At 39.1% G+C, this 27,056-nt stretch overlaps 1 protein-coding gene across 1 annotated transcript; it reads right to left on the reverse strand.

The window, feature by feature from the left end:
- Positions 1-3,363: 3,363 nt before the first annotated feature.
- MOSPD1 (motile sperm domain containing 1) lies at positions 3,364-26,684 on the reverse strand. The gene is made up of 6 exons (XM_008569040.1): positions 26,546-26,684; positions 15,538-15,792; positions 15,350-15,425; positions 12,906-13,123; positions 6,890-7,051; positions 3,364-4,949 (listed from the first exon to the last, which is right to left on the reverse strand). Exons 2-6 carry the CDS (start codon positions 15,689-15,691, stop codon positions 4,918-4,920), a joined length of 642 nt encoding a protein of 213 aa, XP_008567262.1. The 5' UTR covers positions 15,692-15,792; positions 26,546-26,684; the 3' UTR covers positions 3,364-4,917.
- Positions 26,685-27,056: the final 372 nt, after the last annotated feature.

A 27,056-nucleotide genomic window follows, 5' to 3' on the forward strand; every position in this document is an offset into this window, starting at 1 on the left:
TGAGATGACTGGTAGTTTTTGTGTTGTGTATGCATATAGCATCTCAGATTCTTTTTTTACTGGGTTGCCCCAGAGTGAACTCCCTAACTGGGAGGAAGCATGATATAAATCATAGACTTTGAAGCCATACAGACCTAAGTTTACTAGCTTTGGGATCTTGGAAAAGCCAAATAATATGAGGGTACTTCAAAAGTTCATGGAAAGATTCATATTATCTTTTAATTCTATTTTTCCACGAACTTTTTGAAGTGCCCTTGTATCTCTTCAGTTGTCACACCTGTAAATTGGGCATGATAGTATCTGCCTTGCGGTATTGTTGCAAGATTGTTAGGAGGCTGTTCAGGATCTCCTCTGTGCCGGCAGTCAGTGCTTTTTAGCTTTTAATGCACATACAGATCACCTGAGATCTTGCTAAAATGCACATACTGATTCAGTCGGTCTGGGGTGAAACCTGAGGTTCTCTGTTGCCAATAAGCTCACAGGTGATACCCATGCTGCTGGGCCAGGGACCATACTTGGAGTAGCAAGTGTCTAGACGTCATTTGCAAAGTGCCTAGCACAGTCAGTGCTCAATACGTGGTCACCCCAGAATAGTTCAATCACTCATTTAAAAGTGAATGAGAAGAAACCCATCTGCCAGTAGCTATGTTCCCATAGCCTTTACAAAGTCTGTCTCATCAAAATTGGCCATGGTTGATAATTTCTGAAGGCAGGTGATGAGTACATAGGATGAGTTCATTATACTATTCTCTCAGCTTTTGTAAATGATTAAAATTTTCCATAATAAAATTTTTAAGTTAAAAAAAAAGAGGATTTCAGGGCAGTGAAACTACTCTGTATGACACTGTACTGGTGGATACATGTCATAGTACGTTTGTCCAAACCCACAGAATGTACCACGCCAAGAGTGAACCTTAATGTAAACTATGAACTTTGAGTGATAATGACATGTCAATGGGTGTTGGTGGATTGTAACAAATGTACCACTCTGGTGGGGGATGTTGATAATGGGGGAGGCTGTGCATGTGTGGGGGGAGGAGGGTATATGGAAACTCTCTGCACTTAATGCACAATTTTGCTGTGAACCCAAAAGTGCTCTAAAAAAGTCTATTTTTTAAAAAAACACAAGCAAACAGAAGACCCTTTTCCTCACAGCCTGAGAATAGCAGAAGATACAGGTTACCTAGTACAGCTCCAAAAACATGTTCATTAGGAGAGAGTGCTTTCATTTAAATTCTCCAAATAAATTCATTCCTCACCTTGCCTCCCGAGACTGATGACGGTGCAAAAGTAATTTACTGTGGGATTTCATGTGTGTGTGTGTGCCACATTTGCATTCTGCCATCTATCCCAGTGGTTAGCACATTTTTCTTAACATTAGCACAGCTCACACTACTTCGTTTTGTCAAGACAGATTTTGCACTATTTTTCTCTACATTTGTAGACTAAAATCTGCCTACATCCTCATGAAATCATTTCATTTATTCTTTTCACTTTATTGCAGCAAGCCTTTCTCCGTCTGCCTGGATAACATCCTGAACTGCCTAGCTTGTGTGTTCATCAAGCCCGTGATCCACAAAGCAATCACCTAGCTAATTGGAAAATACATTTAGTGAGCTGAACATTCCCCCACCATCATCTTCCTTGAACTGGGCCCAGTTTTTATTAGGCGCTGAAGCTGACATAACCCAAGATAGGTGTCACTTTAATTTGTTGAATGTTTTTTGATTAACCGAAATGATGGGCAAATCGGAGAAAAACTAAATGAACAAAATAAAGGAAACAGCGAGCTTGAGTTTAGTCCATTTGCACTTTTGTTCCCTTGGTCATGTAAAGCCTCTCCAAACCATTGTCCTAATTTATTTCTCTGCTTTCTGCTTGTGGCTCACTTAAAGGGTCTTTGATGTGGTAACAGGACAAGGCCTCATCCTAATGCTCCTAGCTGGGTCAACTCTTTGTTATTCTGTGTGGTATTTAATCCTGGAGACTAATGTTCCGTTCTGGTATGTTGTTTATCACTTCCAAATTACAGGTGTAGCAAATATTTTCCTAATGAAATAATCACTAACTTGACATTCTGCTGCTGGGATAATGCAACTAGGCTCTGCTGGACCCCTCCACTTGAATCTTCGAATGTAGCTACATGGTCCCAGTTCCTCCACCCCCCAACTTCCTTTAAGTCTAAATTGTTCCATTTGACAGTCTTTCTCTAAATGTCAGGGCTTTAGGTTCCACTTGAAATCTTCAATCTCTTTCATAACAGCAAAGTTTTGAAACCTTAGTGTCTATTTCCATATGCATGTGGAAACCCTGTAGGTACTTCCTCAGCAGCTGCCATAGTCTTTCCACGTAATTGTTCAATGAATGAAAATATCTTTTCATTCACTCATTTCCAGAATCCCTTCTAGAAACCTGAAACTTTACATGCTGATTTTGTACAATTCCTTTTGAAGTGAACTCGGGTGACAGAACTGTGCTGGCCTAACGATTTTGAGGTGGCAGAAACACCTGCAGTGATAGATAATTACAACTACTGCCGTGCATTTCCTGTTTGCTAGCTGCTTTCAGGATGAATCATATTTGTTTTCACGAGACTATTTCTTTACCTCTTCCCTGATTAAACTTTATAATACTCCGGCCCTTTGGCTAGCTTGGCTCTTTCCTCATTAGCTTATGTTCATCTCCTTGAATCATGGCAGTAAAAAGTTTTCACGGTAGACAGGAAATAATGGAATGCACATCAGTCTCAAATATCTACCTAGACATTGTTTTTAGTACTCCTCACCTCATGGCTCACTCCTCCTTGCCTTTTCTTGCAGACCCCACTCCTCTCTGTATGTGAATGAATCTCACCCTTCCAGAGCCAGCTCAAGTCCCAGGTCTCGGATATACTCTCACAAAACTTACTTACATATAAAAGAATTAAAGTTTTTGCATAAAGACTGGAAGTATAAACTAATAAAAGTGGTCACACGTAGAGGGTTGGGCAGACAGGGATGATGAAGAATGATTTTTCAATGCATACATTTTTATAATTTTTGATTTTTGAAGCATATGATTTACCTATTCAAAAAGTTAAATTAAAAAATGAATTGGGGGGAGGGAGAAAGGGAGGGGAGGAAAAGGAGGAATTGATAAAGGGACACAAAAATCAACTATATTGTATATTGATAAAGTAGAAAAATAAAATTTTTTAAAAATTAATTAACTCCCTTGGTAAATTAAGAAACTCAAGACATTTCTAGCTTATATATTTCACTGTTCTTATTTTTCCTATTTAACTCACAGGAATATGAGACAACTTGAGGAAACAGAGCTAAAACTGAGTTCCTCAGAGGTAACCAATAAATGTTTAAATCAATGTGAAATTCAAATCTCCATTTTCTTTTATTTTCTTAAAAGTAATTTCTGTTCTTTACAATGTGTTATCACACACACACACATACACGTATGTGCACGCACACACACACACAGAGGACTTGATGGATAGAGAAACAAGAAGCATAGCCTCCAAGCGTAAGTTTTTTTACAAAGTTCAAAGTAGATTACATTTATGTGCTTTTCAGTCATTGAAACAATGTACAGACATGATCCATTTAATGATTTATGCTCCCCAAATGGTTAAACAATGAGGATTTTCTGTAAAAGTAGACATAAAAGCTTTTAAGAAGCAGAGCACTGTTTCCTGCAAAAAACCAACCTCAGACATACATTTGTGTTTACATATATTCCTTGAGAATACTACAGTCAGTAGCAGTGCATAAGTTCATTGTGTTAAAAGATCTGAAAGATGATTTTCAAGAGACTCTTAATGCATTGTGCTTTCAGATAAAAGTCCTAAGACAAAAGATCATTTACTATGACAATAACAGTTAAAACTGCATATATATGTTAGAGATCAGAAGAGGCTATAAAGAAATGTAAATAGTTGTGCTTAGGGGACTTTTTTGGTAAAGTTGTTTTAATAATAAATAAAAACTTAAAAAATGTCCCAGTGACTGATATAAAATAGACAAAGGTATCAATGATTTTCTATACTTGGCTTAGAGTTCAAAGATGAAAAATCATCTCTACATAAACCACTTGGTATCTGGTAATCCCAATCTGGTCAAGTACAGTCGGGGCAGGCAAGGGACTTGGGAGAAAAAGTGATTTTTCCCATTATTAACATAAAGTGTTAACCAGAGTAAAGCCAGGGTGAACCAACTAACTAAACAAATGGTTACCTTCCTTTGGAACTCTTAGACCAAACAGAGAGATCACCCTACTTCTATTAGGTTTTGTAAAAAGCCCATATGCTTGGTGTCTGGACCACAACTCATTCTAAAATTCACAAGGTGAATATGTCCTGTCTTCTGTGAGACACTAGGATAAGCATGATCCCTTAGTACCTCATACTTTTTTTACCCTCCACACATTAACTATAAAACTCTTATTTTAGAAACACCATGGCAACTGTTTATAATTATAGAGGGCAAGGCATAATTTACATAGTAATGCTGATGTTCGTAGCTAGGAAATAAATGTAATTTTATTTTTAGGCTGGTCAGTTTGCTCTTTTAGGCTTTTAACTTTGAAGGACACATGACCCTTAACAATCAAAGTAAATTAGAAAAAAGATGAGAAAATAACAAATGTTTTAATTAAAGTCTTTCACACAACAGGTATAGATATAAAAAGAATTTCTTCAAATAATTTCCTAGGTGTTGCTCAGAAGCATTCTTGCTGTTTTTAACAATATGCTGGAGTCCTTCCAATAAAATTATAGAGTAATTTAAAATATATATTATACATCTGCAATTATTTGAAATCATTCAATAGTTTGTAGCGTGTTAATGGAGTGAAATAGAGATAAAAGGCAGTCCACATTCATATTTTCAAGATAAATTTACTTCAGAAGACAACTGAAATCCTCGCTCATGTTCTAAGTATAGCCATTGTGATAAGACCTGAAAGAAAAAAAAGGAGAACATTTACAGACATGCATTTTACAAAATCTTCCATTCAATAGGCAATTGTTTGGACCTCAATGACCAAATAAAATATAGCATATAGGCAGGTACTCTACCAAGAATTCAAAGTCAATCTGAATTAACTTGATATTATACAGAAGAAATCCGATTTACAGCAATGGGCAGTCACTGGATAGATTTAATTAAATCACTAATGTCTTCCCATATCTAATTTAACCATCAAACATACCTCCTACTTTATCCAGTCACATCAGCTATAATAATAGCAGACATGCCATTTTAAAGTGTCGATAAAGCCAGCAGACTTCGTCAACAGAAACATTGAGAGCCTATTTGTATCCCAGGGCCCTAGGGCCACAAAGAGACAGAAGCACAGTATTCCTGCTTTGCTTGTCTCTTTTGAAGAGACTCCATATACTTACGTAAAACCATACAAATTTAATAAGAATATGTGCAGTCCTAAATGAGTGGGGAGTAAAGTGAGTGGCAAAAAAGTACAGAGATGGAGAATGATCAGATAGGACTGGGCCAGTCAGAAAAGTTGCTGCCAAAGGTAAAAGCTGAGATAAGCATTAAAAGATAGTCAGGAAAGATATAGAACGAGATGGGCAGTCATTTCAGGAGAGTGAACGGCACCAGCAGGGTCCTGGAGGGAGGATCAGGACTCTAAATGAGCTTTTCTGGAATCAATGAATAAACTAACGGGCTCTACTCAAGGATTTATATAGGGAAGCAGCTAGACAAGACTGGCTCAGAGAAGTCTCAAACAGACTGTGGAGTTTTAAATGCCCGGCTATGGAGTTTTACTTTATCCTATGGACTGCAGGGAACCACTGAAGGTTTTTGAGTAGGGCGTGGTCGAGAAACCAAAACAGAAAGGAAATCAATCCAACAGCAATGTGTTGGATGGTTTTGGGGGAAAAAGGATGAGGGGAAGGAACCGGGAGAGAAGGAACACAGACAGAAGGTAGGGAGACAATTTAGAAGACATTTTTTTTTTTTTTAAAAGATGACCGGTAAGGGGATCTCAACCCTTGTCTTGGTGTTAGCACCATGCTCACCCAGTGAGCAAACCGGCCATCCCTATATAGGGATCCGAACCCGTGGCCTTGGTGTTATCAGTACCGCACTCTCCCGAGTGAGCCACGGGCCGGCCCTAGAAGACAATTTTGTAAAGGAAAAAAAGAGACAGTGTGCCAAGGAATACTGAGAGAGAATACTGAAGAGTAGGCATTTAAGTAAAGGAGAGAGGAGAATCCGAGGAAAGAGTCGTTCAGCACCAGAACCCAAATCCTTGACACATGGAAGGTACTAAATAAGTGTTTGTTCAACTGAAATAATTAACTAGAAGATTTCAAGCCAGGATGAATGAAAGGATGATTGAACAGGAAAAGGGAACTGGTTTAAAGAGAAAGGTTCACGATATTGAACAAGGCAGCATTGTTTATCTTTATCACTGTAGGCACTTTGTTTCCCTTGGAGCAGTTCCTAAAAGTGGAAAGGCTGTGCCATGGAATATATGCATTTTGCATTTTATACATGTTTTATACCATTGCAAATTGACAAAAGGAAAATAATTGAATAAATACAGTATTAGGTACTAGATAAATAAGCTGAAAAGAACTAAATGTGAGCCAAAAATTAAATCCTCAAATGCACCTGACTTCAACATACTTTTGAAGCAATCCTTTGTTTTTCTAAAAAAAAAAAAAAAAAAAAAAATCAAACCACCATCATCTCCCACACACATAAAGGTATACACATATGCCCCCAAATGCATCTTTAAAACCCTTACTTAATAAGGCTGGCCGGTTAGCCCACTTGGTAGTGCGTTGTGCTGATGACACCAAGGTCGAGATCTCAGATCCCTGTACTAGCCACCCTCCCCCCAACAAAACAAAACAAAACACGCTTACCTAAGATATAAGCAGCCACTAGTTTCTGATTCACACTTAAGTGGAGGTAGAGAGGCACCAGCGATTCCACATCCCCCAGTGTAGGCAGCATCAGGGCGGCAATGCACACCACTCCCAGGAAGACAGTTAGTAAACTAGGTCCTGAGGAGACAGTTCTGTTTTCTGTAAAAAGACAAAAATCCCTGAGCTTGCTTCTAAAAAACAATTTAAAACAAAAGTTCCTTCACATATATTGGCTATCACTGACCAGGATTCTGGTTTTGTCTAACATCTCTGACTCCTTCCTCATCATTCCCATTCCACGGGGAGTTATTTACTGCACTCATGTGGAAGCCCATAACTTAACTGTCCTGAGTCATTACAGGACGGAATGCTGAAAGGGCATTGTGAGGTGAGTTTCTACTGAAAAGAACAGTGGTCACCACCCCCACAATCCCACCCTAGTCAGTGGAATGTAAAGATGGTCTCTGACTTACTACAGTTCAATTTAGCATTTTTTACTTCATAATGGTGTGAAAGCGATACACATGCAGTAGGAACTGTACTTGGAGTACCCAAGACCATTCTGCTTTTCACTTTCAGCACAGTATTCAATAAATTCCATGAGGCATTCAACACTTTATCATAAAATAGGCCTTGCGTTACATGATTTTGCCCTTCCGTAGGCTAATGTAAGTGTCCTGAGCATGTTTAAGGTAGGCTAGGCTAAGCCATGATGTTTTTAGTAGGTTAGGCATATTAAGTGCATTTTCAACTTATGGGACATAAACTCATCTTAAGTCGAGAAGCATCTATATTCGAGCATATATCATTGATGCGTGTGTACTTATAAATTACATGCACGACTTCTGTACTATTATACTTAATATAAAACACACCAATAGAATCTTAAAAGAATGTGACAACAATAAGTATAAACCAAACTTCTGACATTTTCTTCCTGTACCCTAATGGATTGCTTGTGTGTACTCCATTTGAGCTCACTACACTAGAGCTCCACAACCTCCCAGGCATATCTTAGGGAGGTTTCCAGATCACCTTGCTACCACTTTCTAAAAATGTTATGGCACCAAAAAGGCATAACTTGGAATGTTATAAAGCTGCCTATGAGAGTTCTTACGTTCTGTTCTCCCCCATTTATAACAAAGAAGAAAGCAGCAGGAACAATATCTGGCAAATATTATGCTAAATGAGACAAACCAGTCACAGACAGACAAATACTGCATGATCCCACTTATGAGGCATCTAAAAAATAGTCAAACTCACAGAATCAGAGAGCAGAATGGTGGTTGCCAGGGGCTTGGGGAGAATAACACAAGTTGCTAGTCAATGGGCATAAGTCTCAGTTATGCCAAATGAATAAGGTCTAGAGTTCTGCTCTACAACATTGTCCCTATAGTTAAGAATACTGCATTGTACACTTACAAATTTGTTAAAAGGGTAGATCTCATATAAGCATTCTTACAATAAAACAAAACTTTAAAAGATTTGTTATCAGGCCTGTATCCTACAGTTCTGGCTGTATGTGTACAATATACATATCCATATTTTTAAGAAACCCAGTAAACAGCATTTTCTGTTATATGGCTTTTCCCTATAACCCTTTCTTTCATTAAAAGGAATAGCCAACAGCAGCATAATCTGTTTTATTAGTGAAATAACACTGTTCATCCTATTATTAAGTGGAGCTTTTTAAAATTATTAATACCTTAGCTATTGTGTGAAGTTTAATTGAACCTCACCAAAGCCAGACAGGTGAAAACAAATTCAAATGTTACAGTGATTACTGATTGCTTGGGATGAAACAGCATAAATACCTTTTAAAAAAACCCAAGTCCGGGCCAGCCCGGTGGCACACTGCTACAGTGCGCCGCTTGGGAAGCGCGGCGGCGCTCCCGTGAGGGTTCGGATCCCACATACAGACCGGTTCCCACTCACTGGCTGAGCAAGGAGCGGGGGCAACACCGAGGGTTGCGATCCCGTTGCCGGTCCCGGTCCGGTACGGGCGCGACACTGAGGGTTGCGATCCGTTGCCGGTCATGAAAAAAGACAAAAAAAAAAAAAAACCCAAGTCTTATTTTAGTTAATATATGAAGTAATTTTATGACAATTACACTGCTCCCTGCAAACACACAATGAAGATAATTTCAAATAATTTTAAGTATTTAGAGAAATTTCAAAAATATTTTCATAAATGCTTGAAATTTCCTAAATGGAAATAGCTCTTTTTCCTGGTATTATATGATTGTTGTAAAAACTTTACACTATTTACAACAGCTAAGAGTTGGAACCAGCCCAAATGTCCATCATCAGATGAGTGGATACGGAAAATGGTATACCTACACAGTGGAATACTACTCTGCTATAAAAAAGAATGAAATACTACCATTCGCAGCAACATGGGTGGACTTAGAAAAAATTATACTAAATGAAATAAGTCAGGCACAGAAAGAGAAATACCACATGTTCTCACTTATTTGTGGGAGCTAAAAATAAATAAATACACAAACGGGGGGGGGGGCGCAGGGAAGAAGACACAACAATCACAATTCCTTGAACTTGTTAAGACAAGTGTGAACAGATATGTTGATGGGTGGGAGTGGGGAGAGGGAGGGGGGAGGGAGGAATCAGTAAAGGGACATGAAAATCAACTACATTGTATATTGATTATGTTGATGGGTGGGAGAGGGAGAGGGAGGGGGGAGGGAGGAATCAGTAAAGGGACATGAAAATCAACTACATTGTATATTGATTAAAAAACAATAAAATAAAAAATGTTATAAAGATACAAAAAAACAAAGGTTCCTTCTTAATCCTATCCTCCTAGAGATAACACTGTTAACAGCTTGGTATATATCTTTTCAGATTTTATGAACGCCCATATAAAAATGGAAATTTTTTTTTTTCAAAAGATGACCGGTAAGGGGATCTTAACCCTTGACTTGGTGTTGTCAGCACCATGCTCTCCCAAGTGAGCTAACCGGCCATCCCTATATAGGGATGCGAACCCGTGGCCTTGGTGTTATCAGCACCACACTCTCCCAAGTGAGCCACGGGCCGGCCCCCCTTTTTTGTTTTTGTAACATAACAGACCATATTATACTTATTATGTCAATATATAAACATCTGTCATTCTAACAGATCCTTGTAAGTGCTTTCCTGGCATCCTATCTTATGAATATACATAAGTTAATCAACTCCCACTTGATGGACATTTACATCATTTTTAATTTTTTATTTTAAACAACAATAAAGAGCATAATTTTCTTAAGACAGAGGGCTCAGATTCAAACACAGCATAGACATAGCAGTTCATTAATAATATATTTAAGACAAATCCACCAATATTCAGCTGTATCTTTTTAAATATCTTTTTGATAACCTGGGTGCTAGTATTTTGTGAAAATATATTTTGTGGGTTCCTCTTAATTTAACAGTTAAGTTTCTGCTAAATGAAAAAAGCCCACAAAAGATAAAATTGTATTTATGCACATAGGGAAGGTCTGGAAAGTAACCTGGAACACTTATATAAGCAGATTCGTTAACTGTGTGAGATTTTAGGTGTTTTTCTTTTTTGAAACTTGTTACTTCTATATGTCTTTTATACAATAAACTAAAGAAAAACTTTCTCATTTTTACTGACTTTCGATACATTTTAAAATCCAAATTTTTCAACCATTTTCCAGCTAACAGTGAGTCTCACAATACCATTGCACTTCTAATACTTCTAAAATTATGCTTTTGTTAAAATGTTTTCTAAGCTAAAGACTTGCAAAAATAATGACATTTAAAAAACCTTACAGAAAACAATCTCAATTCATTTCAATATTTTAGTTCAGAAAAACTTAATGAAAAACCTGAGAATTCTATATACTGGAAACCACACATAAATTACCTATTAATCTAATAGACAGGAGAATTTAAAAATAGCACTTTGTCAACATAGACTAAATCGGTCATCTCTACTATAGAAGAAATCTTTACTCAATTTACTGCCAGATCATTAGACACACCAGGGTAACCACCCTAAATGGCACACGTTGGCTAGGACTGTGAATGGGCTCTACTGTGGTATTGCCCATCCTCTAGACAGTGACATAGCTAGGGAAACCTTCTAAGCCAAGGAAAACCAGTCCCACAGATGGGAAGCCCAGCCTTCCTAACTTGGCCTATTCACACATTTACTGTGGAACTACTCTGTGCCAGGCACTGTGCCACATGCTGAGGACACAATGGTAACCAAGACAAATAAGGTGCCTGCCTTATTGATCTTCCTGATAGGAATGGCTTAGAGATTCTCTACCACCACCACCCCCACACCCCAAATAGAGACCACCACATTACGCCAATGTCACCTATCCTCATTCATCTACTTACTCCAATTTTACAATTAGAAGAATTTTCTAATACTTTAGACACCAAGGTTCATTATAAAAATAAAACAAGAATAAAACAATTAATACATATTATAATTACTTAGCCTTTTAGGGTGGTTTTTGCCTGAATTCTAATAAATTAAAAAATAAAAGGAATAAAGTTCTCCTTACACATACACACATACACACCTACGATCCTAAACCTTAACTCTTATTATTCTTGGCTATTAAACCAGTCTGTGTAAATACAAAAATGAACTCCAACAACCACATTTTAAATTATGAATTTAACACAAAAAAATTAAATGGCTTTTCTTGTTTTAGAGGAGGAATTTAAAAAGGGAAATCTTGGATTTCATAAATAAGTCAACTTCACAATATTGATCTGACATAGTGACTTTTGACAGAGGTTCTCTTTCAGCTTCAAAAGATGAAAAAGTGGTCCTGTTAGTTAATAATAGTTGCTGAAAACAGAACAATCTACTAGCTACTACCTGGTCCTGAGTCCTGGTATCACCAGGAAATTTAGACATTCCCTACATGGACTGAGACAACACGTAGCTACAGTAAATCAAAGAGGCACTCCCTGTCTTATTGAAGCATTCTGAGATGAACAAACTGATATGTATCTGTGAATTAATGTAATGATATTTTTAAAAAAATTTCTTTAGGGCCGGCCCCGTGGTGCACTCGGGAGAGTGCGGCGCTTGGGAGCGCAGCAGCGCTCCCGCTGTGGGTTCGGATCCTATATGGGGATGGCCGGTGCGCTCACTGGCTGAGCGCGGTGCGAGTGACACCAAGCCAAGGGTTGCGATCCCCTTACTGGTCACGAAAAAGACAAAAAAAAAAAATTTTTTTTTCTTTAAAAATCCCTCAAATATAATGTTAAAATTTCAAGGATAGCTGCTATCACATTCATATATCACTATCAAAAGTTTGTGTTTTTCTATGGAAAATTTTATCTTCATCCTCTTATAACATCTTTAGGGGGCAGATAATGAGAAATTAAAAGGGAGGGGAATGACGTCCAAAGAGTTGAATATGAGGACAGTTTCAATGTTGAAAGAATATATCATAACACTTCTGAATATCTAAGCTGGAAGGAAATGAGGAATGGAGAGGGATTCAATTAACAGCCCACCAGGGACATTATAATCTACTTAGTTTAATTAACTTCAACTTTAATGAGATTTTTTTTCAAAATAATATGAACAGTGCACTAAGCTTGGCCTATTGCCAAACACAATCTCTCTCCTTCGAATTAATTAAATGAGAGAGGATATAGGAAAGTCATAGAAACAAAAGTATACAATTGCCAAACTGTACTAGCATCATAAAGTATGGTGCCTGCAGTCTCAGATTATCTATGTATTTATATTTATATTTTAATACAGATATATTTAAAAGGCTCTGGCAATGTTTGCCCTCTCCTTATGGCCTAGTCTAGTGAAGAGTATTCTTTCCTCTGAAAGTCCAGCTCTAGGCCTCTTGCTCTATTTTAGGTTCCTATTCGCTAGATTCAGTTTTGAAATAGTTGACTAGGTTTAAAGTGGCAGATTATTTTTCTAGTAATTATTCTTAGCTCCCTGATTATTTTAAAGTTAGAAATGTGTAAGACCTCAAAAGGGCTTTAAAACTACCTGGTTGAAATGACTGCTCAAAAAATAAACTTTCGGTTAAATGTTCCTTTATTCTTTTTTCCTCTTCTTCCTTCTGTTGTTCTTTTGCAGATGGGAGAAGAGTAGCAACAACCTCTTTCCTTCCTAAAGCCTTCCTCTGGCTTTGCTCGGAAACTTGGAGACGGAATTTATCTATTACACCATAGTGGCAGGATCGAACATCTCTGTGACGAATCACACTGAAAACAGCAAAAAAAAATAACAAATGCTGTTTAGGTTTCTGGGGGCCTGTCAAACAATGCAGCAAGAGATTTCAATACAATAAAACAATATTAACTGAATGTAAGCAAATACTCAAAAATAGAAATTTGTTAAAATGCTAGGGGGGAAAAAAACACCACAAACCTTGTATAACCCAAATGGGTATTTGTAAAATATTTGATGAAACTACATACTCTAAATCATAGAATAAAAGTCTTAAGTAAAAGAATGGTAGGTAAAGAAAATTCCCTTTAGCAATGACATTTTTTTTTTCTGGATATCTGTGTGTAGCAATATTTACTAAATAGGAATATATGAAATTGTTTTTTTCCCCACAAACATCTCAAATTTCTATTGCCGCTAATTTGTTGTTTAAGCAACAAACCTCACCCTAGACTTAAAAATGAATTTCATGCATGCGGTAAAAATAAGCAATCGAATCAGTAATTAATCCACTATGACCAATGCAACAGAAGGCTAACAATACATATCTGTATTTCTCTAAAGAGAAAAGAGTATAAAGCACTGTAATTTTTGTGAGTTTCCTGCAATTCCATTTATTTTACTTTGTTCTTACTAGGGAACACACAACAGGTCAAAGGTAACACATTTATTTGGCAAGAGACTACATTTCTTTGGAATAGTCCTTGCTTATTGTATACTGAATGAAAATTTTATTTAGGATCAAGTGACCCAGTGAAAAGCCACCCCCTCAGGGCAGGTAGTGCCCCCCTCCCTGGATCCATTTATTCGACAAAGACCTATGAAGTAGAGTCCACATCTAAGTTACTCAATGAGTTCCTTATTTGAGTGTAACACTCTATTCTTCTAAATCAAAAGAAAACCAATTTAGAACAAAACTCATATGCCCACAGCCACAAAACTGGGAAAGTGAGTGGGTGAAGCACCCAGCCTTAATCACTGGGGAGCAGTGGGGGATTTGGTGAACACGGTAGTACTGGCTCCATCCACAGGCTGCCAGTTTGTAACCCCGTGCATGGGATTTTCCAGCAGTTTGGAGGTGTCTAATGACGCGGATCAGTACCTGGTGTGTTGAAAGCAGTCGCTATTGTAGATATGATGAGCTGGGAGGAGATACCTAAGGTTTGCAGAGCAAACCTGAGTCAAAGTCTCAGGAAGGATGCCACAACACTTCTGTCCCTTTTTTTTTTTTTCCTGCACAGATATAGCCATTCCTCTGATGGGTTAGACATTAATACCAGAAAAGAAGGGAGTTATGAACATTGAGTTGAAAGGAACAAAATTCAGGGCCGGCCCAGTGGCGCACTGGAGAGTGCACCACTTGGGAGCATGGCGGCGCTCCCGCCAAGGGTTTGGATCACATGTGGAGACCGGTTACTGCTCACTGGCTGAGCGCGGTGCGGGCACAACACCGAGGGTTGCGATCCCGTTGCCGGTCCCCGGTACAGGCACGACACCGAGGGTTGCGATCCCGTTGCCGGTCAGTAAAAAAGACAAAAAGGAAAAAAAAAAAAAGAAAAGAAAAGAATTCTGCTTCTCATTTTACAGAAAATTTAAACAAATATAGTTTACTTGGTAGCTTAACTTAGGGGCTGGTCAGTGAATACATCTGGTCACCACTAGTTCTAAAAGGAAAATTAAATGTGAACTGCTTGAACAAACATTTATCTGACACTCTAAAATGAAATTATCTGGAAGAGCTCAGATCACCTTTTATAGATGAGTAGTTACACACTTGCTTCCTGTTTATATAGATTAACTTCTGAACCATTTCAGATGAAATTATTACCACTGTTCTTAAACTTTAGTATTACTAGTTTCCTAAATGTCATTATAATAGCAGGATGTTCCAAAGAAAGTTAAATTCCCCATTACAGCTAGAGAAATTTAAAGGAATATGTCAGAACTTTTGTTAAAGGAATATGTCACAACCTTTATAAACATCCTTGCTACAACTAAAACTACAACAATGAGGAAATGTTCATGGAGATACTAACATATACATTAGTGCCAACATAATGAGATATTATAAAGTATATGGTTGACCTGTTTAGAATCTCTTAGAAAATTCTTAAGAATTTTGATCGACTTTAACTTTCAGCAAAAATTCAAAATATAATATATGCTTATGTGGGAACAGCTTCAGGAAAAGATCTGTTTCAAGTTAAAACATAAATATTAACACACTTAAAACGTGTTATCCAGAAGTAATTTTGACTTACATATCCACACAACACTGAGGCTTTACTGCACCTGCAGCATCAACGACAACATACTTATTTGGAGTAGTACACAAAACTGGAAGAAAAAGTCACAATGGCCATTAGTGTTTTTAAAAAAATTAGTTTCTACAAGTAAAAAATTAGTAGGGACTAGTTTAAAACCCATAGAATAGATCTAGGAGACTCACCTTTGAACTTTAAGGCAAACTCATAGGGATTGTAGAGAGTCAACACTTGCTTATGTGTTGATTGATCATCTGCATAAAATATCAGCTCCGTGGGAAACACAAAAACAGGAAGATTTCCTTCCACTAACTCTGGTTGTCTTTTTTGTTGATGCATTGGCACTGAATCCCCCTTGCTGCAGCTTCTGTTTTTACAGTCTCGAATCTATTTTGGACTTTTATTAGATTCAGTTAAAAACTCCAAAGCATTTTGGCAATCTAGAAATAGGAGAAACAGAAAGAAAACTAAATGATACTGATTTTCATTAATCTATAGTCCTTCCACAAAAAACATGTTTAGCATGCATTAAAATAGGTCCCCAGATCATTTAAATATGCCTTTTGACTTTTCCTCTTGGCTTACTTATATAGCGTGAAAATTACGTAAAGAAATTCACACACGCTCCTTTCACATTCAGGATTTCAACCTATGATAAATTACATAAATACTCGAATAAAGGGATGAAGAAGCCTTTCTCAAATTAATCACCCCCTTTCAGAGAGGTGAGATCAAAGGGACATCACTCTTTTTTTTAACCTCAGATTTTTTAAAAAAGTAGAATAAATTAAGTATTGTCACAACTCATTTTATGCGAGCCAATCATAATTGATAAAGAGTAAAAAACAAAAACAAAGTAAGTTTCCATGATATGTGGGGGAAAATGTTGTCAGCAATGACATGTTTACACTCATGTCAGCAATGCTTTATTTAGTGCTTTCTGGCAGCATGGGTGGGAGAGTTCTTTTTAATCTTTTTTCTAGGGACAAGCTTGAGTGTCTTGAAAGGAAGCCAAATATACACACTTGCTAAGCAGTCCTTGGAGTTTTCTACGAAAATTCAAAGTCAGTAAGTAGGCTTTGGTATTTGAGTGGCACACCGCCCCCTCTCCTACGTCAAGTACACAGGCTTTGTGAGAGCTATTTTCTTCCAACTTCAGAGGCCTTTTTGGATTCTTTCTGGGGTTCTTGAATATGTTCCAGATAGTTATAGCTGGCAGAAGTCTGTCTGATAAGGGTGATGTTTCTGTATTTATTTCCTAATCTCATTTAATCAATATTATTTAGCAAGCACCCTAAGTTTGACTTTCAAAAATAAAATGCAAAAGCTAAAACATACAATCACAGAAAATGTCTGATTTTTACCCTGTAGATCACACCTTTAAAATAGGCTATAAACCATTTGATACTTTGAGTTCTGGGTCTCATACATTCAACTGAATAAATTTCTTGGTTTTATCAGCTATCAGGGCTCACATACTTTGAGTCTGATTGAGACCTTTCCAACTTTTATCAAATAGGATACTGAATGATTACGTACGTAAATTTTTATTCTTTTCTTTCACCTGAATGTCTCTTACATACCAGGAACTATATTGTCAGGAGCTGAGCAGAGATACAAAGATGAGTAATGCACTGGCCCTGCCCTCAAGAAGTTCAAGTCTAACCAACAAAAGTATCAAAGCTACCTCTATTATAATATATACCATTGTATATAAAGTTCTAGGGAATCAGAAGACTACTTGAATAATTCTACTTGGAAGAGAGGCCAAGAGATGACATTTGAGGTGGTCTTTAAAGAAGAGAAGGGTACATACACGCTTGTGTGTTGAGGGGAGGGCATTCAGACCAAGGGAACAGCATACACAAAGGCAGAGAAACATGAAGGTAAAAGAGAAAGCACTTAATCCGCAGGTTGTCACAGATAACCATTCTACTTCCATATACTTCATAGCATGTATGTAATTCATAACAGTGTTAGATTCATTTTTGTTTTGTTCCAATTTTTTTGATTGAGCTGAAAGGGCCTATCAACATTTTTATTAGTAATGATATCCAACATTTGTATAATTCATAACAGATTATAAACTTTTTATTAATTACATGGACTGAATTAATTAATATATGTTAGGCTCTTACATAGCACTTACTGTAGGTCAGGTAATATTCTAAGTGTTTGTTGTTGTTATTATGAAGAGACCAGACTGAGACAAAAAAAAGAGGTTGGCAGGCCTCCTGCCTCCTAGTCTAGTATTCTTTCCACTATACCAAACTGTCCATTTAAATAAAACAAAACTAAGATTATTTTGATAAGCATCTGATTAAATAATCCTAATTTTGTGTTTTTATTTGTTCTGAATTTCTTTCTTTTGCTCAAAGCCATACACATTCCTATTTTGATAATGTGCACTCGGAAGTTTGGTATATTATTTTTTTCAATAGAAAATAAAAAGCTCTATAATTACTTTCTTAGGAAGCTTGGCTATTAGGAAGAGAACATCCAAATCTGACATCATAACTAATATGCACCATCTCATTCTAAAACTCTGTTGAGATGGGAATTTAGCTGATGATAAAAGGTGTCATCTCTGATCTGTGGGGAACAGATTAATCAATAAATGCTGGTTAAATCAGTTATCCATCTAGAAAAAAAAATAAAGTTCAATTTATCCTTCACTCCTTATACCAGGGTAAATTCTGAACAGATCAAACCTTTAAATGTAAAAAACTTAAAGCCATAAAAGCACTAGAAGAAACCATGGGAATTTAAAAAAATAATCTCAGTCTTTCTAACAATGACATAAAACCAGAAACTCAAAAATATGAGTAATGATAAATTCAAGTACATAACTTTTAAAATCCTGCATGTCCAAAAATATTATAAGCAAAGTGATGAGAACATTTGCAATCCATATCATAGGCAATGTCTAATTTCCCTGCTATATAGAGGACCTGCAAAATTAAAAGACAGCTCAATATAAAAATGAGCAAGCTCTATAATATTTTATAGAAAAGGGACATAATTTGTTCTTAAACTTAAAAAAGGATGTTTAGCCTCATTCACAAGAAAAATGCAAACTAAAGCCATACTATGATGCAACTCACCCATCAGATTAGTAAAAATCAAAAAGTTTGCTAGCACGTGGTAGGAGCATTCAGGCACATTCTTACATTGCTGGTGGGGATGTGAATTGGCATAATCATGGTACCTGCCAAAATTAAATGCACATACCCTCAGATGCAGAGATTCTACTTTTAGGAATTTACCTGGCATATGTATTTCCCTGTGTGAAGTCATGTATGGGAAAGGTTTTCTTTGCAGCACTGAAGATTAAATGATTTACATGAAGCACATAGAACAGAACTTGGCATTCAATAAGAGCTAGTTGTTAATAGCAAAAGACTGGAAACAGCCCCACTGTCCATTAATAGAGGATTCATTAAATAAAGTATGATATATCCATTTGTTGAGATACCAGATATCTGTCAGAAAGAAATAGGAAGCTCTTTGTGTAGTTGGACATGGACTGATCTTCAAGAGGTAGTGTTAAGTGAGAAAAGCAAGGAGCACTGCGGTGTGTAGTGTATGCTACTGTTTGTATGTAAAAGGGAGATAAAAGAATATATAAACCTATTTTTTTGGATATGGGTAAAGATCTTTAGAAGGATACCCATGTTTGCCCCTGGAGGGAGAAACTGAGTGACTGGAGATAGTGGAGAGAGGGAAGTTTTTTCTGGATACCCTTTTGTGTCTTTTGAATTCCTAACCCTGTGAACACTTACAAAAAAAAAAAAAATCGAATTAAACAAAAATAGCAACTCTACTAGGGCCTAGTTTGAAAAATATGCCAGTTTTGGGGCTGAGCCCGTGGTGCACTCGGGAGAGTGCGGCGCTGGGAGTGCAGCAGCGCTCCCGCCGTGGGTTCGGATCCTATATAGGGATGGCCGGTGCGGTGCACTCACTGGCGCGGTGCACTCACTGGCTGAGCGTGGTGCGGCCGATCTCAAAAAGGACAAAAAAAGAAAAAAAGAAAAATGTGCCAGTTTTGAAACACAAGAGGGAATTTAGAAACAATGTGTGAAAACTCTGTTAACTACATTTTCTAATTAATGATCCTCTAATAACATTTTGAAAACCTTAAACTATGTGTTAAATAGAATGATCTTAATTATTTTAAATAATTTTACATGCAAAAGAAACTCATTACAGTGAGAAAAACAACGGTTTATTTAAGGTGAATTGCAAACTTAGGAACACGTATAACGTAAAACTTTTTGGTATAACGGTATGAGATGATCATAAATCTGAGTGGGAAGTCAAAATTAACCACACAGACAAGTGTTAAACCCTTGGTTCTAACTTTAAGGAAAAATTAGTAGACACAGGTCAGAGTAGAAATTTTACTAGCTTTGAATAATGGCTTAGTAGAAATTCTTATCCATTTAATTCTGAAGCTTTCTCTTTGCTAATTGAATATTCACACATTTTCCCATGAATCATGAATAGGCTGGCTATCTCCCTGTCACCATTAAAGTGTTTAATCATTTTTCAGAAGTTTACTATTATTTCCTTTCATATCCCTGTTCCCATTTATCACTTATCTCGGCTAAGATATTATTTGCCTCTGAAATTCCAACCAGTGGAAATTAGGGAAGAATTAACACCAAGTCACCAGGGCAATATTAATGACTCTGCCAACAAATATAAATGAAGCATAGCACCTGCCTTTAATCGATGGTTTTCTGGAGACTAACACTTTCTCTTTGCTCCAGTCCATATTACAAAATGATAAAGTGTAAAAATCCTAAGGAGAGATTATATACTAAGCTGGTAAAACCTTACTGTAAATCGGTTTATGAAGTTGCTTTCCAAAAGTCAAGTGCATGCCAAGTCAAAGAACATTAGCTCCCAACCTTTCTCACTTGACAGATGAGGAAAGCAGGCCCAGGATGGTTAAGAGACTTACCCAGGGTTGCACAGGGTATTGGTGGCAGAACTCTGGTCTCGAGACTCACTTCCTTAGACAGTCACATGTCCTCTGTGTCTCAATTCAAAAGTCCTGCTTCCGTGCTGCTGACTGCACGCCTGCCCTCATCTCTAGAAAAGTTCCCTGATATTCTAGAGCAGAATTCTCAAAGGATGATCTCAAATTAAAGTCACCACCGAGTCTGCATTGTCTTGATTTCTGTTTGCTCTTCAGGTGAAAAATCAAGAAACAGTTTCACCTACTGAGTTGCACACACTTTCTTTCCCTGATTATGAAACAGTAGCTGTGACTGTAACTATTCATTAGGGCATTAATAACTGAAGTTTGCCCCATTCTTCCTCCCTGGACAGCAAAACTTTACTCATTCTTCAAAGCCTAGTTCAAATCCCTGCTCCTAGCAGCATTCCTCTACTACTCTGATCTCCATGGGTCTCATCAATTTTATATTTTTAATGTACTTACTGTATGGATTGAATATTTTGACATTTGTGTGGATTAATTTTGACTCCTCAATCAGATTTCAGCCATAATGCTATGCTGGAATTTTTGGTGAGGTGATTTTGTTTGTTTTTGGACCCCTCACAGATCCAAGCTCAGTGCTGGGCACTGAGCAGATACTGAACTCATCAGTTATTCTGCACATGTCTACTAATAACTGTGTCTACCATCAGGGAACATGCCACCACCCCCCACCACCCCCATAGCTGAACACACTTTGCCCATGAAAGACAGGCAAAGGATCCTACTTAGAGGAACAGTAAATCTTAGGTGGCTCCTCGCCATGAGCTGAGGCAAGAGGAGAGCAGAGAGAATCAGCATTCCCGGCTGCCTCGCCTGGCCTCTCCCCTCCCTTTCTTCTGTTTCCCTCTCATTTCCCCTGGCTCCTGAGAGCCAAACAGCCAGCAGCGTTTAGAAATCTGAGGCTCCAGCACACCCCTAACCATACAGGCAGACAGTGCAGCTGGGAGCCAGTGATACAGGAAACTGCCTTGTCCTCGTCCCCTGTACCAAAAGCACAGAAAAACAATCCTAAATGAAATTCAAAAGAAAACCTTATGTGTGCACACCACCTTGTGACCAGTTTGCAAACTACTCTCCCACAAAAAGAAGCATAAACACTGAAGTCTTCACACACGCTTTCCACCAGAGAGACCAGTACCCCAAACTGCGGTTTTTTCCCCCTCTGTTTTCCTCACTTTGCATTGACCAGAAGAAGGAAAAGATAAGACTTTGAGATAAACAGGGCAATTCAATATATTTTACCACCACAGATTCCAAACTTAGAGACTGCTGAGGAGCAGAAACCACTTTAAAAGCATAGCCTCATTTGCCACCCTTCTGCGGTGGGGGGGCGGGGGGGTTGGGGTGGAGAGGAGGCTGCAAGAAGATCAAATGAAATAAGAGGTCCTTGAGGAATCGTACTGAAATGGTCTAAAGCTTGAAAACAGTTAAGGATGATTCGAAGTACAGCCACCTTCCCCAGAAACTAGTGACCCACCTGCTTGGCCACAGTGTACCAGCTACTTAAATACCTGTCCCTGGCTCTTGCTGCTTACTCTTATTAGGATTCCCAGCTCTGCCTTCAGGCCACCTCCCTTTTATCTGGGCACAGGGGCTATCTCCTTCCTCCAGACTTGGTGTAGTCCTTGCCAATGGCCAACTAAATAGTTGACAGCAATAAGTTCTTTTGCTTCAGTCTCACTAGTATTAAAACCTCTTTCCCTCCCTCTTTCATAAACTCAGCTCTCTCTCTTTGAATTCCAAGTACTGTTTATTAGGATTTTTAATGGCTGGTATGTTTCTAAAGTTGACACTTTCACAAAGCATGTTATAATGTTCACTTCAGATTTTAAACAGTTCACTGCTCAATATTAGGCAATTTTGTTTTTATATATTTTCTATGTTTTTGGTATAATTTGATATCTTACAAATGGGATTGACTGCTATAAATGATATATAATGATGGGCTGGCTATTCCATATTCAAGATGTAAAAGTGGAGTCACATTTATTTTTAGATATTTTTTTAAAAAGAATACTCTACAATAATGTTTTTCTAAAAAAAATTTCGGGTTTTTAAAAATGTATTTCCAACCCTTGTTTTACAACATTCCAATGTCTTTGGTTATTTCACAATGTGTGTGCAATTCTCAAAGCAAAATCGATATTAATTCATTATATGAAATATATGTTGCTACACGTAGCAAAGTTTTTGAATCCCAAATTCATGTAACTAGCATTTACTCAGCACTTATTATATACCAGGCACTCTGCTAGGGAATATGCAGGAAAGATAAAAACATTGTCTTAACCCTCCAAAACACAGTCTAGCAGGAAAAACATATATACAGCAGTAAGTAGGAAATGATGTGGCAAGCGTTAAAATGCTGGTAGATACAAAGTGCTCTGGGAGCATACAGAAAGTAATAGTCTAAACAAATAACAGTTGGTAGCAGTAGTGGAGATGGGAGTGAACTTCAGGAAGAATACATGTAGAGGCATTAAGAGGATGCTTAAAATGAGCTTTGCCATTACATCTGGTAAAAAAAAACAGGATTCTTGGGCTGGCCAGTTAGCTCAGTTGGTTAGAGTGCAGTGTTATAACACCAAGGTCAAGGGTTTGGATCCACTTACCGGCCAGCCACCAAAATTAAACAAAACAACAAAAAAGTAACATTATGAGGGACAGGCAAGAGTTAGGGCTGGAAAGGTAAGTTGGAGGCAGTTTGTGAAAGATTTTGTAAGCCAAATCTGGGAGTTTAGACCTGATTCCCTATGCCAGTGGTTTTCAAGGTACCTGAGCAGCACCAGCTGCTTCACCTGGGAGCAAATTCTCAGCAAATTCCTTGTTAGAAATGCAAATTCTTGGTTCCCACCCTAGGCCTTCTGAATCAGAAATTCTGAGATTGGGGCCCAGCTACTTGTTTTAATAAGCCTGCCAGGTAATTCTGATGCTTGCTAACCTTTGAGAACCACTGCTGCAGGCAATGGGAAACTTCTGAAGGATTTTGAGTAGGGAACTGGCCTGGTAAGACTTGAAGTAGGAGAGTGGTTGCCACTGACCAATCAAGCACAACACCTGACTCCAGGGTAGTTACAATAACTGTTGAATGAATGTGGCATGAAGAAATGATGAGGACCTAGACTAAGACAATAGGAATGGAGAGGAAACAGATTTTAGAGATGTTTTAGAGGTGACCCAAGTTCAGTCAGGTGACTGGGATATATTCATACAGAAACATGAAATGGTTTTTATATAAAAGCAAGCTGGGGGCCGGCCCGGTGGCGCACTGCTACAGTGCGCCGCTTGGGAGTGCGGCGGTGCTCCCGCCGAGGGTTCGGATCCCACATACAGACCGGTTCCCGCTCACTGGCTGGGAGAGGGGCGGGCGCAGCACCGAGGGTTGCGATCCCGTTACCAGTCCCGGTCCGGGCGCAACACTGAGGGTTGCGGTCTGTTGCTGGACACGAAAAAAAAAAAAAAAAGCAAGCTGCAATCTTGTCGAATATATCAACTGCTAGGTTTGAAAGAAGTGGGCCACATAGACCATAGAAAAAGAAAGTCAAGAGCAAATTGTGTGTTTCCATATAGTCAAAAGCAAAGAATGCCTTGGCTTGTACACAAGTCTTCTGGTTTGCTTGGCAATTCTACTTCTCAGTGTAAGTCTGTAAATTGGCATTCTTATTAACAAAAATCTTTTGTGACTTTGGTTACTGTGAATCAGTCCCTGAGAGTGACTGATAATTTCTGGATGTGCTGACAAAATTAAATTTCGAATCCGGAAAAGCTTAAAGCCAGACATTGGTTCTGGTGATCTAACAAAGGTACAGCCAAAGTGAGACCCCTGCTAGAGCCTTCCTATTTTTATTCTAACTTTAATCACATAGACTGCTTAATTCAGGAAGAAGCTGGAATGAGTGAAAGAATCAGACTTTGTACTATGCCCTGAAGGTCAAGAAAGTCAAGTGGAGCTGTTATTTCTAATTCTGCAGGCAGGAATTAGCTGAGGCCATCTCAATTTCCTGATGAAGAGAGAGAGGTACAGGTCAACCTATATGGCTAATGTACCTAATGAGAATTTTCCAGGGTGCAATTCCTATTTCTGTCATGACTCTGGATACCTCTTGTTACTGCATGTTCTTTTAGTTGATACCAATATCTTATCTTCTTTGACTAACTTATTTTGTCCAAGAATAGTTTCCAATCAAAAATGACACCTTTTAAATGGAATTTCAGTGCTATAGGGAACTCTGGAGTTAAAACAAAACCTTCATATTACAGATGAGGAAATTGAGGGCCTCAAAGAGAAAATCATTTAATATATTCAAGGTGCCAAAACAAGACTTACAGCAACACTGGTAATCTCTCTTGGTAACTTTTAAGAAAGATTTAAAATGTCTTTATTTTCCATCTTAAACTTTTTTAAAAATAGAAAAAGAATAGTAACAAATTATTTTATTGGGCTATTAGGTAATGGGGTAGGTTTTCTTGTAGTTTCTTGTTTTATGTTTTCAGAAAATGGAGTTAAATATTTTTATCCTTTGAGAAAAAAAATTAAAAATAAATTTGGGAAGAAATGTGCATGAACAATTTAAGGAAGAAATATGCGTTGTTTTTTAAGCTATTTGTTTTATTTCCTATCTTTGCCTATAAAGGGGTAACTTTATACTGAATACTGTCCATTACATTTAATAATATATAACACGTAAAGAGAATCTATCACAACTACCCCTCACAGATTTGAAAAATCCCCAAATTTCAAATATCCTGGTATTTAAACTACTGTTGTTATGAGCATTCTAGAAATGCTTTAAAAACTAGTTTAATCTTGCATCCTGTTCAGGTATGTAGACGTGAACAACGTGAGAGACACATTTGGCCCTGTTTCTTGTTTTCCAAACTTCCCACTGCTTTATACCAAATATATGCATAATCTAAAAGTTGGTGTCCACTCCCTATTCAATACCCCATATATAACATTAAATAGGCAAAGAGATTTCCCAGTACTTAGAGGAAGTGTGGGCAGGATTTTCAACAAAAGTATATTAAATCCCATGTGTGTCTTGCCTGAAAAAGGAGACGCTTCCCCTTCTGTCTGGAATTCACATTAAGAACGCAATGCATTCCAAAAGAACAGGACTGCTTTCTAGGCAAGATCCAAAGAAACCCAATTTTTCCAAGTTTGCGTCCTCTTCTTATTTCCCCCAAAGGTCAAAAAGCCGGGACTGTTTTCACTTATTATCTGCCCTCTCGCTCCCCGACGTGAGATCCCTTCGATTCTACTGGGACAGAAATGCTACTCCAGTCCAGAGAGGACAGATGTCAGTTACTTTCCCCAAAGAGGAAACCGAAGAACACTGATTAAGGGCTGGAGGGCTGGGGAGGGAGTATGAAACTGTCCGTCCTAGGACTTCAGCTCCACCTGATTGGGGCCCAGCCTTTCCAGCCCTTGTCCCCACACCGGCCGTCTCCATGTGAAACCGGTCATGTGAGCCTGTTTACAGCTGAGCAGCTGGTGCAACCATCAGGATCCGTGCGGAGGTCCAGGGAGGGGGAAGGATACAGGCCAGGTACCCCCTACCATCCCCCCATTATTCCGAGAAGGGGTTCGCTCTCTCTCCCTCCCTGCCTCTCCACCACTTTCATCCCCCTCCAGGCGAAGAGAGCAGAGCCGAAGCTATCCCGGGACGCCTCCTTCCAGCCCCGCCGATTTCCTTCCAGTTGCTCGCTGGGGGGACCGGCCGGGCTGGAGGAAGGAGGAGGAAGGAGGAGGAAGGGCGAGGATGGTGTCACCCCGAACAGGGGGTCAACCTCCCTCCTCCAGCCCTCCTCACAACGTCCCCCGAAGAGTTGTCCCCGGAGCCGCATCCCCGGGGCAACCGAACTCCGCCGGGCAGGCACCGGGAGGCTCCTGAGTCCACCTTCGCCTGGGCGAGCGCGAGCCCCACACCAGCTGGCCAGACCCGGGGTCAGGAGCCGCGGGCGGCGGGGCCGCTGACAGGCAGAGACGGGGCAGGAGGGACCCCTGTGCCTCCTCCCCACCGCCACCCGCAGCCCGGCGCCGCGGAACGCCGCTGTCAGTCACAGAGCCCAGCTCCGGCTGTGCGTAAGGGGCCGTTCTTTCGGCCGGGGGCTCTCGGCCATGTAACTTCCACGTTCTCCCGAAGTCAGAGGAAGTGGGTGACGGGACGGTGGGGGACTCTCACCTCGGCAACACTGGCTCCTCGGAAAGCAGCTGCGACTGCTCCTCCGCTCCTTTGTCAGCGTCTCTAGGCTGCACTGCCTGCTGGGATACCGGAGGACTCTAATGCCACCTCTCTCCGCCCTCGAGGATGAGCCGCGACTGGGGGGTGGGTGGGAAGAGCGAGAAGAGGTGGAGCCGGGAGCGGGGCCGGCGTCTGGGGCGGGGCTTCGGGGTTGCCACCTGGCCTCTGGGGTTTCTTCTTTCTCCTGCTCCAGTCTTCTTCCTTCTCTGTTCTCTGACCTGCCCCTCCCCTTCCACCGCCCCTAGAGGAGACTGGGGACTCTCACAGAGGGCCATCCCTTTTTGCACTTGATAGGCAGTTACCCTTGACTCCTGCCCTGTCTCACTCCCTTACACACGCACGCACGCACGCACCCAGTGAGTACACAAGGCTACTTGACTCTACCTCTGAGACATTCTTATTGACTGCCTCTTTGTCCCCTCCATCCTCAGCTCTAGAGACCCTGTTTAGG

The sequence above is a fragment of the Galeopterus variegatus genome, unplaced genomic scaffold (genome assembly GCF_000696425.1).
Source record: "Galeopterus variegatus unplaced genomic scaffold, G_variegatus-3.0.2 Scaffold459, whole genome shotgun sequence".
Lineage (NCBI taxonomy): Eukaryota > Metazoa > Chordata > Mammalia > Dermoptera > Cynocephalidae > Galeopterus > Galeopterus variegatus.